The sequence below is a fragment of the Bos mutus genome, chromosome 1 (genome assembly GCF_027580195.1).
Source record: "Bos mutus isolate GX-2022 chromosome 1, NWIPB_WYAK_1.1, whole genome shotgun sequence".
Taxonomy (NCBI): Eukaryota; Metazoa; Chordata; class Mammalia; order Artiodactyla; family Bovidae; genus Bos; species Bos mutus.
In genome coordinates this window covers 110,640,673-110,656,301 of record NC_091617.1, presented here as the reverse complement: position 1 = coordinate 110,656,301, position 15,629 = coordinate 110,640,673, and the positions used below count along the sequence as shown (strand labels likewise).

Here is a 15,629-nt window from a genome sequence, read left to right as displayed (position 1 = left end):
GTTGGAGAAGGCTCTTGAGAGTCCCTTGGACTGCAAGGAGATCCAACCAGTCCATTCTGAAGGAGATCAGCCCTGGGATTTCTTTGGAAGGAATGATGCTAAAGCTGAAACTCCAGTACTTTGGCCACCTCGTGCGAAGAGTTGACTCACTGGAAAAGACTCTGATGCTGGGAGGGATTGGGGGCAGGAGGAAAAGGGGACGACGAAGGATGAGATGGCTGGATGGCATCACCGACTACATGGATGTGAGTTTGAGTGAACTCCGGGAGTTGGTGATGGACAGGGAGGCCTGGCGTGCTGCGGTTCATGGGGTTGCAAAGAGTCGGACACGACTGAGCGACTGAACTGAGCTGAACTGAACTTGAATAAACTTAGTACTGATGAAATTCAGTTTCAAAAATGATTTATAAAATAGTACTTTTCTCAGACACAAACAGAACATTATTTTACTCATGTAAGAAAGCTTTTTAAAATAATAAAGCTTACCCTTTTAAGTACCAAAATACTAAAGAATAAAATAACTTTGAAGATTATTTACCCACTTTCCTTCTGCAGTGCTAATTATTTTGGGGTTGGAAAAGCTTACATTTTAGTCCTATCTCTAGGCAACCGACATTTTCTTCATCTGTAAAACAAATGTATTACGAGTAAGAAAGTACGTAAGACACCTAAAAGAATAGGTATAGGCTGTTACTTCCCTTCTTTTGCTTTATTTAAAAAATTTTCATTGTAACATAAGACACATATCAAGAAAACTACATAACAGATGTGTAGTTGATTGAATTACGTTTTTACCCAAAATAGTCAAGATTTTTTTTTTCTATGAAGCCCAATAATATTGTTAAGAGTATGTCTTGGGATTGATCCTTTTGGGTTTTAGTCTGATTTTTATTCATATTCTTTTATCCTTTGCATACCTTTTGTCTCATTTAGAAATAGCACATTCCAGTTTTGATCTGGCGTTTGAGTTTGCCTTTCTCTCTTGCTCTCTTTAAAGATATTATTCTATTCCTTACTTCCTTTTTTACTTTTAATAACTTTGTATGGGATTTAACTTCTCTGCTTATTGTTTTTCTTCCATTCTAATTTAACTTCTTGCAGTTTAATTTTTTAAATTTTATATTGGGGTATAGGTGATTAACAATGTTGTGTTAGTATCAGGTGTGCTTCTTGCTTTTTTTGACCACCTGTGGTAATCTTGTGGTAATCTTAGTTCCCCAACCAGGGATTGAACTTGTGCCCTTTGCAGTGGAAGCACAGAATCCTAACCTGTGGACCGCTAGGGAAGTCCCAGCATTTCTTTTTGCATTTTAGACTGCCTTTCTAAACTTCTACAACTTGATAGAGCTCCTTCTTCTGTTAAAATTATGGCCGTTTGTTTTCTAAGCATTCCTGGCATGGATTCCTCCCCCTGCTTTATCTGGCCTTTCTGGTTTTTTTTGGTGCTTCCCTGGTGAGTGGCTCAGATGGTAAAGAATCTGCTTGCAACGCAGGAGACCCAGGTTCAATCCCTGGGTCAGGAAGATTCCCCTGGAGAAGGAAATGGCAACCTAAGTATTCTTGCCTGGAGAATTCCATGGACAGAGGAACCTGGTGAGCTACAGTCCATGGCGTCATAAAAGAGTTGGCTGCGACTGAGCGACTAACACTTAGAGCACTTCTGTTTTCCTTATCCTACTTAATTATGATTCTGATCCCAGCAGTTGCTCCTTGTCATGCATGAGCTCTGACCCACAAGGGAGTCCAGTTCTGTTAGTTTCAAAGCTTCATGGGAATTAAAACCATTCTCTCCTGGAGGCCTTACTGTGCGTTCTCCTGCTGGCTCTGCACCTTTGGAGTGGCCATCCCTCCTTCCAGCGCAGCTGCTATTTTTAAATTGGCTCCCTGCTTTTTTTTAAGCTTGTACCTGTCGGTATTTTGGCTTTTTCTTGTTTTCTTTAATGGTGCTTCCCTCACACCAGGGATTGTGGCTGTGGTAGTTCATTCTCACCAGATTGTATTTTGGGGACCTTGGGGGATAACTTGGTATTTAGTTATATATGTCATGGGTTTTGGCTTTGCTGTCTGGTTGGTCAGTGATATGTGGAGCTTCAGGAAGATCCAAAAATGATGCTGTCTAAGAATTTGCAAGATTCTTTTGCTTTATTCTAAAATAGGGTACTGAATATGATTTAGTTTTTACTTAATACTGTTTTCTTACTATCTTAAAACATGAATATTTATTATGATGACTTCAGGTCACTTGCGAAGGGGTAGCCTTTGTATTTACTTTTAAATCAATTTTTTAAATAGATACAATAGGTTTTTTCTGTCTCCTGATGTTGAATTTTGCTTGTCTCTACTATTGATGTGATTAATGAGCTGTTTTTCTCTTGAGGGTGCTTTTTCTAGTCGGTGGAAGGTTTGGGAGCTTAATGATCAAACTGTAACTCTGTGTGAAGTAAGAATAAATAGATTCAGGGTCTTCAGGGAAAGGAACTTTCCCTTTTATCACTGGTGTCCTTTTGCTTTTCCCTGAGTTGTTGAAACTATGCTAGATAAGCAAGTTGATAGCTGAAGTGGAGAAGTATGAGGCAAGGTTCATTGTTTCCTCAGTGATCTCTGATGTCATTTGCTTGAACAGTTTTAAAATGTGCTAAGTAAGCACTATACATTTTTATTAAAAACCCATTTATTTAAGAAAAACTTTTTGATTTAAATAAATAGGAGTCCTTACTATGTGGTAGTAAAATGATTATAAAAATGAACTTACCAGGTGAAACCATGCAAAGCAATCTTGTAATCAATGGGAAAATTGTGATGGTTTCCTTATGTTTTAAAAAGTTTTGTTGGAATATAAACTTCCTGTTATTACTATAAAGAATAGAGATGTATAATATAAAGAAGTAGTGAAACTAACATTTAGTGTAACTTAAAACATTGGAAACATTGAGAATTGTGTTTTATTTTTAAACTAGTCTTGATAAGTTTGTACACAGTGCTTCTCTTCACAGTTTTTGTATGCTTTGATGACTTTTAACATTTTATCCTTTGCACTTGAATGTTATGAAATATCTCCAAGAGTTTGTTGTATTTTCAAATATTTGAAGTATTTTCTTGGAGTCCCTTCCTCTGGGACATTGTCATTCTTTTTATTACAACCACTTTCCTCGTTGATCATTTCGCCTTCACTAAAGTCCTCTGCAGCGGTGTCATCCTTGCCACCACCAGCTCCTTCTTCTATAACTCCATTTACTTTGGACTTGCAATTCACTTCCAGCATATCACTTTTCATTTCTTTGCTGTACTTTGATCCTTTATTGGTTAGACTGCCTTTTGAATATGTGTAAAATGGCATGTAGATTTGTCACTGGGCAACAAGGAGACGACACAGTTGTACCCTCAGCTATGTGTTGTGCAGTGACTAGTTGCCAATACACTTTGAAAGAGGGACATGATTGGCCACTGATTATGATGTTCATCTGCTATTTATGTGACGATTTGTGGACTGAGGAGCAAAGTTTTGTACTTATGTGATAGTTAATATGTTAGCAGAAATTGGAGCCATGGTGTTGGGGACTGTTCTTAGTTAACTAAAAGTGTGAAAAAGTGTAAATGTTAGTTGTTTAGTCGTATCTGACTCTTTGCAACCCATGGACTGTGTGTAGCCCGCCAGGGTTCTCTGTCCATGGAATTCTTAAGGGAAGAATACTGGAGTGGCTTGCAATGCCTTCCTGCAGGGGATCTTCCCAACCCAGAGATCAAACCCAGGTCTGCCACATTGCAGGCAGATTCTTTACTATCTGAGCCACCAGGGAAGCCTTTAGTTAACTAAACCCTGGTGTAAAACATGGAATGAAATTCTTACACAACAGAATCATGCAAAGTGAGAACTCTGTCCTTAATACGAAATATCAGGTTGTACTTGGATTTGGTGACAATTGTGAAGATGATAATGGAACTAATCCAAGACACTTATACAGTAACATGATAGTCTTTCAAAAATTCTTTATTAAAAAAAAAGATTAAAAATATTTTTTTCAATAAATTCCTTAACAGGGGAATGTGTGTGTGTGTTTCTGTATGTATACTAAGGGTAAAGATTTGAAAGGAGAAAGTTTTAGCATTTGTTGCATTAATATATTCTATAAACATCTGTTTTCTGTGATCTGATTATTCTACACTGCTCAGTATTACAATTACAACCTTCATTTCGCGATCTGAGGAATTCCTTCTGGCCTGTGGTTGGGTCCCTCTCATAGATCCTCCTCTGTAGATGGCTGTGATTGTTGCTTTTTTTTCATTACTGCTGTAAAGAGTTAGTGGTGTTGTGAGGCCTCCATTTATTTGTTCACATAAATGGAGAGGGATAAGGGATGAAAGGATTAAAAAACATGCCTCCAGGGCTGGGCTTAAGTATTTTTTACTGTGCAGATTTTACAACTGGAGGGGGAAAAACTATGACATGTATATGAACATACTGAAGAGCATGAAGAAAAATTTTAAATCACCTACTGTAGCTCCATTTCTCTATTGCCTCTATTAGTATATAGGTGTATATCTGTTTATACATTTCTTCTTCATATATATTCATATACTCTTGTATTTTTACCCAAAATGTTATAAATGTTTTTCATATTCTTTATGCTTCCAAGTGGATTTTCAAGATACATACACATTTTAAAGCTTTTTCTTATGTAAAAATGTGTGAAAACAGAACAGAGACTAAAGTGAGGACAGTACATGTATCACCCAACTTTAGTGATTTCGTTCCCAGGCAGTCTTATTTCGTCCATACCCACCTACTCTATTATTTTGAAGTCAGTTCCAGGCGAATATTTTAGTACACTCCAGATAACTATTTCAGCACATAGAGTTAAATTTTTTTTTGCCAAATTGTTCTCCAGAAAAGTGTTCTCTGTGTATACTTGTCAGAGATGGGATTGTGTGTGTTAGTCACTCAGTTGTGTCCGACTCTTTGCAACCCCACGGATGGTAGCCTGCTAGGCTTCTCTGTCCATGGGATTGTCCAGGCAAGAATGCTGGAGTGGATTGCCATTTCCTTCACCAGAGGATCTTCCCAACTCAGGGATCGAACCTGGGTCTCCTGTACTGCAGGCAGATCTTTACCGTTTGAGCTACAGGGGAGTCTGAGATAATATTAAAACACATTAAAAAATGTAGTATTGTTGGTCAGACACATGTATATGTGTAATTTTCCTCAGATAATATAAAAAAACCTAATAAAGTGAGTTTGGGTATGCTTATATACTCTGGCAGGAAACTTTCGGTTCTCATCAGTATGTCCCTCATAGGAATGCTGTGACAATTAGGGTGATTGTATAGTTCACCACCCAGACTGGGACACGTTTGAGACTTGACAGAGGCACTGTTAGTAATAATGCCAGTGTAACAGACTAGCATAGACCTGTGCAGTGTTTTGGCACAGCTGGACCGTATGCTTACCTTAGTTCTACATAATGTGTGTAAGATGCAATAAACATGAAGTGACTGTATCATGTAGTCAGTCAGTTCAGTCGCTCAGTCGTGTCCAACTCTTGCAACCCTATGAATTGCAACACGCCAGACCTCCCTGTCCATCGCCAACTCCCAGAGTTCACTCAAACTCACGTCCATCGAGTAGGTGATGCCATCCAGCCATGTCATCCTCTGTCGTCCCCTTTTCCTCCTGCCCCCAATCCCTCTCAGCATCAGAGTCTTTTCCAGTGAGTCAACTCTTCTCACGAGGTGGCCAAAGTACTGGAGTTTGAACTTTAGCATCAGTCCTTCCAGTGAACACCCAGGACTGGTCTCCTTTAGGATGGACTGGGTGGATCTCCTTGCAGTCCAAGGAACTCTCAAGAGTCTTCTCCAACACCACACTTCAAAAGCATCAATTCTTTGGTGCTCAGCTTTCTTCACAGTCCAACTGTCACATCCATACATGATCACTGGAAAAACCATAGCCTTGACTAGACAGACCTTTGTTGGCAAAGTAATGTCTTTGCTTTTTAATATGCTGTCTAGGTTGGTCATAACTTTCCTTCCAAGGAGTAAGTGTCTGTTAATTTCATGGCTGCAGTCGCATCTGCAGTGATTTCGGAGCCCAAAAAAATAAAGTCTGACACTGTTTCCACTGTTTCCCCATCTATTTCCCATGAAGTGATGGGACCAGATGCCATTTTGGGATCAAACGAAGAACCAGATCTTCGTTTTCTGAATGTTGAGCTTTAAGCCAACTTTTTCACTCTCCTCTTTCACTTTCATCAAGAGGTTTTTTAGTTCCTCTTCACTTTCTGCCATAAGGGTGGTGTCATCTGCATATCTGAGGTTATTGATGTTTCTGCCAGCAATCTTGATTCCAGCTTTTGCTTTTTCCAGTCCAGCGTTTGTCATGATGTACTCTGCATATAAGTTAAATAAGCAGGGTGACAATATACAGCCTTGACGTACTCCTTTTCCTATTTGGAACCAGTCTGTTGTTCCAGGTCCAGTTCTAACTGTTGCTTCCTGACCTGCATATAGGTTTCTCAAGAGGCAGGTCAGGTGGTCTGGTATTCCCATCTCTTTTAGAATTTTCCACAGTTTATTGTGATCCACACAGTCAAAGGCTTTGGCATAGTCAATAAAGCAGAAATAGATGTTTTTCTGGAACTCTGTTGCTTTTTCGATAATCCAGCGGATGTTGGCAATTTGATCTCTGGTTCCTCTGCCTTTTCTAAAACCAGCTTGAACATCTGGAAGTTCACGGTTCACGTATTGCTGAATCCTGGCTTGGAGAATTTTGAGCATTACTTTACTAGCGTGTGAGATGAGTGCAATTGTGCAGTAGTTTGAGCATTCTTTGGCTTTGCCTTTCTTTGGGATTGGAATGAAAACTGACCTTTTCCAGTCCTGTGGCCACTGCTGAGTTTTCCAAATTTGCTGGCATATTCAGTGTAGCACTTTCACCGCATCATCTTTCAGGGTTTGAAATAGCTCCCCTGGAATTCCATCACCTCCAGTAGCTTTGTGCGTAGTGATGCTTTCTAAGGCCCACTTGACTTCACATTCCAGGATGTCTGGCTCTAGGTGAGTGATCACACCATCGTGATTATCTGGGTTGTGAAGCTCTTTTTTGTACAGTTCTTCTGTGTATTCTTGCCACCTCTTCTTCTATTAGGTCCCTACCATTTCTGTCCTTTATCGAGCCCATCTTTGCATGAAATGTTCCCTTGGTATCTCTCATTTTCTTGAAGAGATCTCTAGTCTTTCCCATTCTCTTGTTTTCCTCTATTTCCATGTAGTCAGTAGATGGTAGCTTTTGTTTATACCTGTGTGTGAATATGTATAAAAGTCTTTCCTTTAAAGAAGTGTTTTTGAATTAGCAATCCAAAATCCTAAGTTAACAGTTTGTGTTTCTACGTGTTTTTGGAGCTGACAGTGACCATAGTTATTAAAAGTACATCTGATTTTCATAATTAGGAAGATTCTGTGTTCATATTTGCAGCTGGAAAATGCCGGAGGGGACCTCAAGGATGGCCACCACCACAATGAAGGAGCTGTTGTCATTCTGGATGCGGGTGCTCAGTACGGAAAAGTCATAGACCGAAGAGTGAGGGAACTGTTCGTGCAGTCTGAAATCTTCCCTTTGGAAACACCAGCATTTGCCATAAAAGAGCAAGGATTCCGGTGAGATTAGATTGCAGGATATTTTATTATTAATTTGCTTGGACACTGAATTTTTTAATGAAAATAAAATGGATTGGTTTTAATACAAGACATTTTCCATAGCTCTTGACATTAAAAGAAATTAAAATTAAAGGAGAAGATTATGTTAATTTTATTTGCACAGTTTAAGAATTTATCATTTGAATATTTTATGTTTTATTCAGGGGTCCTCTGGGCCAAGGTCCGGCACCTGTCAAATCAGTGGTGGCATTAGATTAGAATAAAGTCTGCACCAAATGTAATGTATGAGAATCATCCTGACACTACCCCCACCCATGGAAAACTTGTCTTTCCATGAAACCACTCCCTGGTGCCAGAAAGGTTGGGGACTGCTGTTGTATAGGATTTCTGCATCAGACTTAGATTTGGCTGTTACGGTCATTCATTCATCCCAGATTACTTGATCAAAGGGATATATATAATGGTTAGAGTACCTAAATTAGAGAATGCTGTGTACAGTGCGTCCCTTTTGCTTCCTATCCCAGGAGACTAGTTTCTAAATTATGAAGACTTCTAATTTAAGGGCTAATTCTATAACTTGTACTATTAAAACTAGTCAAAATGACATTCAATTTATATGTAACTTTGTCCTACAGCTATTTTTGGTTAATGCTGTATCTTTTCTCTTGGAATTAATGTTTGTTTTTTATTGATTGTTATTCAGAAGCAAGCACCTTAATTAGCTCTCAAGATTTGGTGTTGTATTTCTTCCAAAATTCAGTATGTTTAATTTTTCTTAAAAGCATATGATGTTTTTCTTCAGACAAATGGTTACCTTTCAGAAACTTTATAAATGTGTATACATTATCCTTTGTTTCTTATTTTTGAAATGGAGTGAATTGTGAATCAGAAAACATTTAACTCTGTTTTAGTTGTAGGATGCAGATAATTTTATAGTAAGAAGGAACGCTTTGAGTTTATCTTATTCAACTGTCTTGATTTGCCAGTGAGAACCAATTTTAAGGGAATTAAAACTGTAAGGAATCTGAATGGCTCTCTGTCAAATCCAAGCTCCATCATTCCCCAAATCCAAAGCAAACAGACAAAAATTCCCAGCAAACTAATTGAAACCAAATGTTGTGGAATAGGTTAACCAATATTGACAATAGAAGTCTGACTTTCTTGTCATCGGATTACCTGATCGTAAACAGTTTCTAGGTCCTGCTTCACCAATAGCTGCTTCTCTCTGTAGGAGAACGGGAACTATAGCACTGTTGCTTTCCTTACCATGATCCTTTCTGCTGAGATAGCCATTTGATCACCCTTTTTCTAGAATAAATTTTAGATTTATGACTTGAAAGACATCTTAACCTACCTGTTTTTAGAGCTTGATCTGCTTGATACATAAGCTGGTATCTGGAATGCCTTGAGACTTACTGGGCCTTGTAATTGCAAGTTATTTCAAAATAATAGCAGGGTAGAAGTAGAAAACTCAGAAAGAGTGATTAGCTTTTCTCAAGCTTATTGAGATAAGAATTTTCATAATTGGCTTAAATGCTGCTTGAGTTTTATCCTTGACTAAGTCCATTGCTTTTTCTTTTTAATAGTATTAAGAATCTTATAGCAGATTAATGAGGGATGCTGGGCAGTCCCATGGTGGTTATCATTTATAAAACTAAATGTAACATACTGAAATTCTAGAGATCTTGGTTATTGAATATATTTTACAGAGTTTTAGCTTCTGCATTTTTAAGGAGCTAGGTTACATATCTACCCTTAGGGCTAGCCCCATTCCCCTTTAAAATTGTTATCTTAAAGGGATGTCCCATTTATCATCTTGAGTAAGGAGATTGTCTTCAGTCTGTTTGCAAGAGATAAGCTAACGAACATAATGTATACCAAGATTCATGTTACCAATATAAAGTTCAGAGAGTAGGGCTTTTGTCCTCACTCAGATTATTATATATTTTTTTTAAAATTGAGTAATTTTCATGATTTATATTATTTTATTGGATGTATTACAAGTCTGTCATTTTAGTTTATGTTTTTACATGGCAGGCAGCCACTGATTATACAGTGGATTGTAATCCAGATTTGTTTGTAAGTAGATTTTGGTTACATCTTGGAATGTGTTTTTCTTTAGAAATATGGACTTCCCAAGTGACTGAGTGGTAAAGAATCCACCTGCCAATGCAGGATACTTGGATTTGATCCCTGGGTTGGGAAGATCCTCTGGAGAAGGAAATGGCAACCCATTCCAGTATTCTTGGCTGGGAAATCCCGTGGACAGAGGAACCTGGCTGGCTACAGTCCATGGGCCAGGCCCCAAAAGAGTCCGACATGACTTAGTGACTAAGCAACAACATGCCTGTATTGTATAAGTGGGTGTGTGTGACAAACTGGGGAGCCTAAGTAATCGGAAGGTGCAAATCTTTCTGTGATTCCAGTTATTTGTAGCCATGAGAATGAGTCCAATGTTAGCAGATTTTTTTCCTAAAGAAAATATAGAAATCTGTATTTTTATGTAAAAATCATGATATTAAAGTGTTCCAAAATTTTTTGATTGAATGGGGAGGACCAAGGTTACCTGTGTCAGAAGCCAGCCTCATTTTTCAGCTTTCTTTATACAAATAGTCTGTTCCCAAGTTAACCCATAGAATGCTCTATAAATTCTAATTTATAGACTACTGACTTGGGTTCTGAGAGCAGGGCATATGAGGCAGGTCATGTTGGCTCCTACTTCTGGGTCTCAGGTAGAATTGTTGGGAATACTGGACAGGTTGTAAACAGGCAAAATTAGGTAATTCTTCACATTGTCTGATATTCTTTATTGTATTTTGCTCTGCATAATCCAGGGCCTTCATAATACTTTCACTTGTCCCGCTGTGTAACTGCTTTACTCCTTAACCTTTCAGAAGACATGTATTTTCACCTTCTGCCTCGAGAATTCTCATTTACTTCCTCCACTGATGAGGAAAACAAAACAAATTCAGGCTTACCTTCATAGATTGAGACATTGGTTTTATATGTTTGGAAGTTTGTGCTTATAAACAAGTGACTGTTGAATTGGTCAGCTTTCCCATATTGCAATAAAACAGAGTAAAAATAGCTGTGTAGGGGATTCCGTGTCAGTCCAGTGCTTGAGACTTCCACTACAGGTGGTATGGAGCATGGATTTGATCTCTGATTGGGGAACTAAGATCCCACATGTCACACAGTCCAAAAGAAAAAAAAAAATAAGCTGTGTAGGAGACTATTAATTAGCTGTGATAAAATCTGGATCTGCTGTGGCATCCTAAAAACATAACAAAATCTGAGTCTGTATTGAGTTTCCCTCAGTGGTACAAGCAAGAGAGGGCATAGACCTTGTATAAAAATTAACAAAGATTCTTCGTTACTGTCTTCTTTAAATCCACAGTGCTATTATCATCTCTGGAGGGCCTAATTCTGTGTATGCAGAGGATGCTCCCTGGTTTGATCCAGCAATATTCACTATTGGCAAGCCTGTTCTTGGAATTTGCTATGGCATGCAGGTACATACATCTGTGAATTTGCCTTAAAAGTTAATTTGTTCTGCTTGTGACTCCTACTGTTTTAGTGTTTTCTGTCTTTAGAGCATTTAGGATATTTAGTTGTATGAGAGAATTTGTTCATATTAAAACTGTTTATGAATTGCCACACTAGTATGGCAAAACTGATTTGAGTGGGGATTTTCAAAGGAGAAACTATATGTATTACTGCTTACAACAAAACCCTGTCCATTATTTAAAAAATTTAAATATACATGAAATATTTAATATATACATGAAATTTAAATATACATGAAAGTTGAAATAGTAGTTCACAAAGAGCTCCTTTTACATTTACTCAATTCCCTAATTATAACATTTTTAACCATTTTGAGAGTAATTTGCAAACATGGTGTTCTGTTACTTGTTGTATCCTAAGTACTAGAATTCTGTCTTACATAACCACAGTATGGTTATCAAAATCAGCAAGTTAACATTGACTTGGTGTTCACATCTGATCCACAGACTGCATTAACATTTCACAGGCTCATTAATGTCTCTTAAAAGTCATGAATTCAATCTAGACCACGTGTTGTATTTAGTTGTCATGTCTCTTTACATTCCTTTAGTTTGGAATCATTTCTCAATCTTTCCTTCTCTTTCATGACCTTGCCAATTAAAAAAAAAAAGTGCATTCCCGTTACCTTGTAGAATAGTCTTCAGTTTTGGTTTGTTTGATGTTTCCTCTTTGTTAGATTCAGGTTATATGTTTTCGGCAGGAATAGCACAGGAGTAATGTGCTCGTGTTTCTGGTGGCTCAGTGGGAAAGAATCCCCTGCAATGCAGGAAACATGGGTTCGATCCCTGGGTTGGGAAGATCCCCTGGAGAAGGAAGTGGCAACCCACTCCAGTATTCTGCCTGGGAAATTCCATGGACAGAGGAGCCTGGCATGCTGCAGTCCCTGGGGTTGCAAAAGAGTCATATATGACTTTGCAAAACTAAACAGCAAATGCTGTGCTCTTCTCAGCATCTCATTAGAAGGCTGTTGCTGCTGCTAAGTTGCTTCAGTCATGTCTGACTCTGTGCGACCCCATAGACGGCAGGCCACCAGGCTCCCCTGTCCCTGGGATTCTCCAGGCAAGAACACTGGAGTGGGTTGCCATATGTCAATTAATCTGTGATAGGTGGTTTTCCTTTAGATTATTTGGTTAAGGTGGTGTCTGCCAAGTGTCTTCACTGTAATGTAAATTAGGTATATGTAGGGTAGTGGCCAAGATAGTGGAATAGGAAAACCCTGAGCTCACCTTCTCTCTTGGGCACAGGGATCCTATGCCAGGAAAATGAGCCCCCAGAACATTTGGCTTTGAAGGCCAGTGAGACTTACTTTTGGGAGAGACAAAGGGTCATGGGAAATAGTGATTCCTTTCTTAAAGGGCACCCACAAAAACTTACATGCTCCAAGACCCAGGGCAGATGCAGTAATTTGGAAGGAGACTGGGTCAGACTCACCGGCTGATCTTAGAGTCTGCTGCAGAGGCAGGAGCGACTGGAGCTCACCCTAGGGACATGGGCGCTTGTGGCAGCCATTTTGTGAAGCTCGTGCTGCCGTGAGGAGCTGCTGCTGGTGCCATTTTTGTGTCCTCCTCATTTTAGTAAGTGAGCAAAACAGTGCATTCTCTTTTTTTAAACAGTCTGGTTGAAACCTGTGTACTGATATGAATAATGCTCAAAGGGAATCTGTTCAAAAGTTAGAAAGTGAACAGACCAATATATTTTCTTCTGGCTATCTCTGGAGCTTTCAGTAAAGGAAGGAAATATAAATCAGTGTTCATGTAAGAATGTGAATATTTTTATTTCTATTCTTAATACAGGGCAGAATATTAGAAGTTGCTGGTCTGCAAAACAGCTTTAGTTGATTTTGTTTCTTTCTAATTGTTACGATTTTCCATTATAACATAAAGAAGAGTCTTGCAGGATATTTTTTTAGGACCCACTTAGAGTGAAATAGGTGTGAAATATGCTCCTTTAATATAAAATGATAGTGGCTACTTGTCCATTTTGCCAGTACCCCCTTGTAATTGTGAGGCCACATTTTCTGTCATTCAGGATGGATCTTTTGGTAGCCAGAGCCAGGTCTGTTTATGTTAAATGCATAAAAAAATTGCCTACTGCTTTCATAGGAGGATAATGGAATAGAATGATCTTGTTCCTTTGGGCAGAAATTATCTTTCTATAAAATGCTGATATAAATAATGCCTCGTAGCTAACGTGCAGTTTGTTAAGGACTAACACTTCCTAGAGACTCTTGATTGGGTAATGTTAGCACCAAAGGCCTCCCTCTAGTGTATACGTTTGCCCCCTCCATGGCAGCCTGAAATCTTATGTACTGTCTTTTCCCATTAACTCTTGAGTCTTACTGATTGCTTCCTGGTAATTCTTTGCTTTGGAAGAAAAAAGTCTGTCCTGCTCCTTGAACTGTTTATTTCTATTATGGTTTATCCGTCACTCAGCATAAGAAATAGAATATTAGTAGAACTTTTGAAACTCTCTTTGTACTTTTTTCCAATCCAAATTGTTCTATCTTCCAGCAAGAGGTAAGTAACACTTTTATTGAATTGTTATTCATTCCCTTTCTTTTCTTTATAGATATATACACATTGTATTTCTAGATAATATATTATCTAGTTTTGTCTGTTGATCTTCATGTAAGTGAATTAATGCTTTGTATAGTTCCAGTTTTGGTTTTGAAAGTCACTAATTTTAAGTTATTTTCACTACTGAAATTATTGTTTGAATGTAGTGATACATTCAAGTGTATCGCAAATAGTGATATATTCGACTGTTAGCGTTGCTGGTCTTTTTCCAAGTTTTTGCAGTTACAGATGCTGCCATGAATATTTTTGGACTTTGGTATTGTACATACACAAAATTTTCTCTAAGCTAACCATTAATTGAAATGCTGAGTCTCAACTTCACTAAGAACTATTTTTCCCCAATATACCTTCCCACAGCAGTATGTAAAAATTCCTTTTGCTCTATATCCCTGCAGGCCTTGACAAGGTTAGATTTTTTTTTTTTAATTTGCCTAGCTGAAGAGGTGTTAAATGACATGTTGTAGTCTTAATGGTCATTTTCCTTATTTTAAGATTCATGGATTTATTTGCCATTAGTCATTAGTGTCTGGTTTGCTGTAAAGATTAGTCATGATTTTTGCACATTTTTTGTTGAATTTTAAAATTGTTTTTATATATGCTAGATGCTAAACTTTTGCCAATTATATATATTGCATATACCTTCTAGATTCTGACTTCTCTCTTCACTATAGTTTCATTTTTTTAAGAAAACATCTCTATTACAAGCATTTGGTTTCTTTATATACTGTCACACAGATTTTGTTAAATTTTTGTTGGGAGAATTTCCTTTCATTTCCCCCTCCCAAATCTAAGATTTATTTTGAAATCTTGACATACAAGACAGATAAAAGGGGAGCTGACCCAATTGCAGCGGTAAACCTGCTAGACCTACAGGGCTTTTGTTGTTGTTTGAGGCATTTAGGACCTCAAGGTTAGCATGAATCCAAAGCAGAAGCCATTTCCTTAAGTCAAAAAAGAATATTAAAACAAAATTTTAACCAAGTAGAGTGTTCTGCTTTACATAAAGTTATTCCCTCTCCCCTCTGCCACACACAGACGCTTAGCTGATCCTTCAGTTCCTTGTATTTTCACTTTTACCTAGCATACATGCATACATAAGTTAGGAGTCAAGAATAAACATGAAAGCCTTCTGAACAGGTGAGATAGCTCTAAATTTTGCTGCAAGCCTTTGGCTTTATAAAAACCTTTAATTTAGACTTTGTGGAGTTTTAAACTGTGTTGTATTCCAGCAGCTTTGGTCAGCTTGACCATTCAGCTGTCTTCTGATTAAGAACTGGAAATTTAGAGGAGGCAGAGGCACACAAGGTTCATCTGGTACATAGAGGAAAACATTCACTTTTCATTCAGCAAATTGAATGACTGCTCTGGGCCACGTACTTAGCTAGGCCACTGGTACTGTGACCAGACCTGAAGACATGGTGGGGAGAGAATATTGCTAATTCTACATTGCTAATCACACTAGCTTGAATGGCTTGAGTAGAGAATAATGGGAAATATGAAAAGTGGAGTTAGATGGAGGCAGTGCATTGAAAAGTCTTTGTTGAGTATAAGGGACTTGGACTTTATCCTGTAGACAGGAGGTCAGCAAATTACAGCCTGCTGCCAAAGCTGGCCACTGCCTGATTTTTGTATGACCAGCAAGCTAAGAATGGTTTTTATGATTTTAAAGTGATTTTTATGGTTGGAGTTGAAAAACATTTTTAAAAAAGAATTGTATGCTATGACATGTGAAAATGAAATGAAATTCAAATTTCAGTGTCCATAAATAAAGTTTATTGGAACATCATCATATCCATTCCTTTAAATATCTGTGGTTGCTTCTGTGCTTCAACGACA

The 15,629-nt window shown here is 38.0% G+C and overlaps 1 protein-coding gene across 2 annotated transcripts in view; it reads left to right on the top strand.

Moving 5' to 3' along the window:
* GMPS (guanine monophosphate synthase) overlaps nucleotides 1-15,629 on the top strand; it is a 77,099-nt gene that overhangs the window by 19,706 nt on the left and 41,764 nt on the right. For both annotated transcript variants that reach the window (XM_070374324.1, XM_070374331.1), the window contains exons 2-3: nucleotides 7,469-7,650; nucleotides 11,048-11,162. In XM_070374324.1, coding sequence (XP_070230425.1) covers nucleotides 7,469-7,650; nucleotides 11,048-11,162 — 297 coding nt within the window. The remainder of the gene's footprint in view (nucleotides 1-7,468; nucleotides 7,651-11,047; nucleotides 11,163-15,629) is intronic.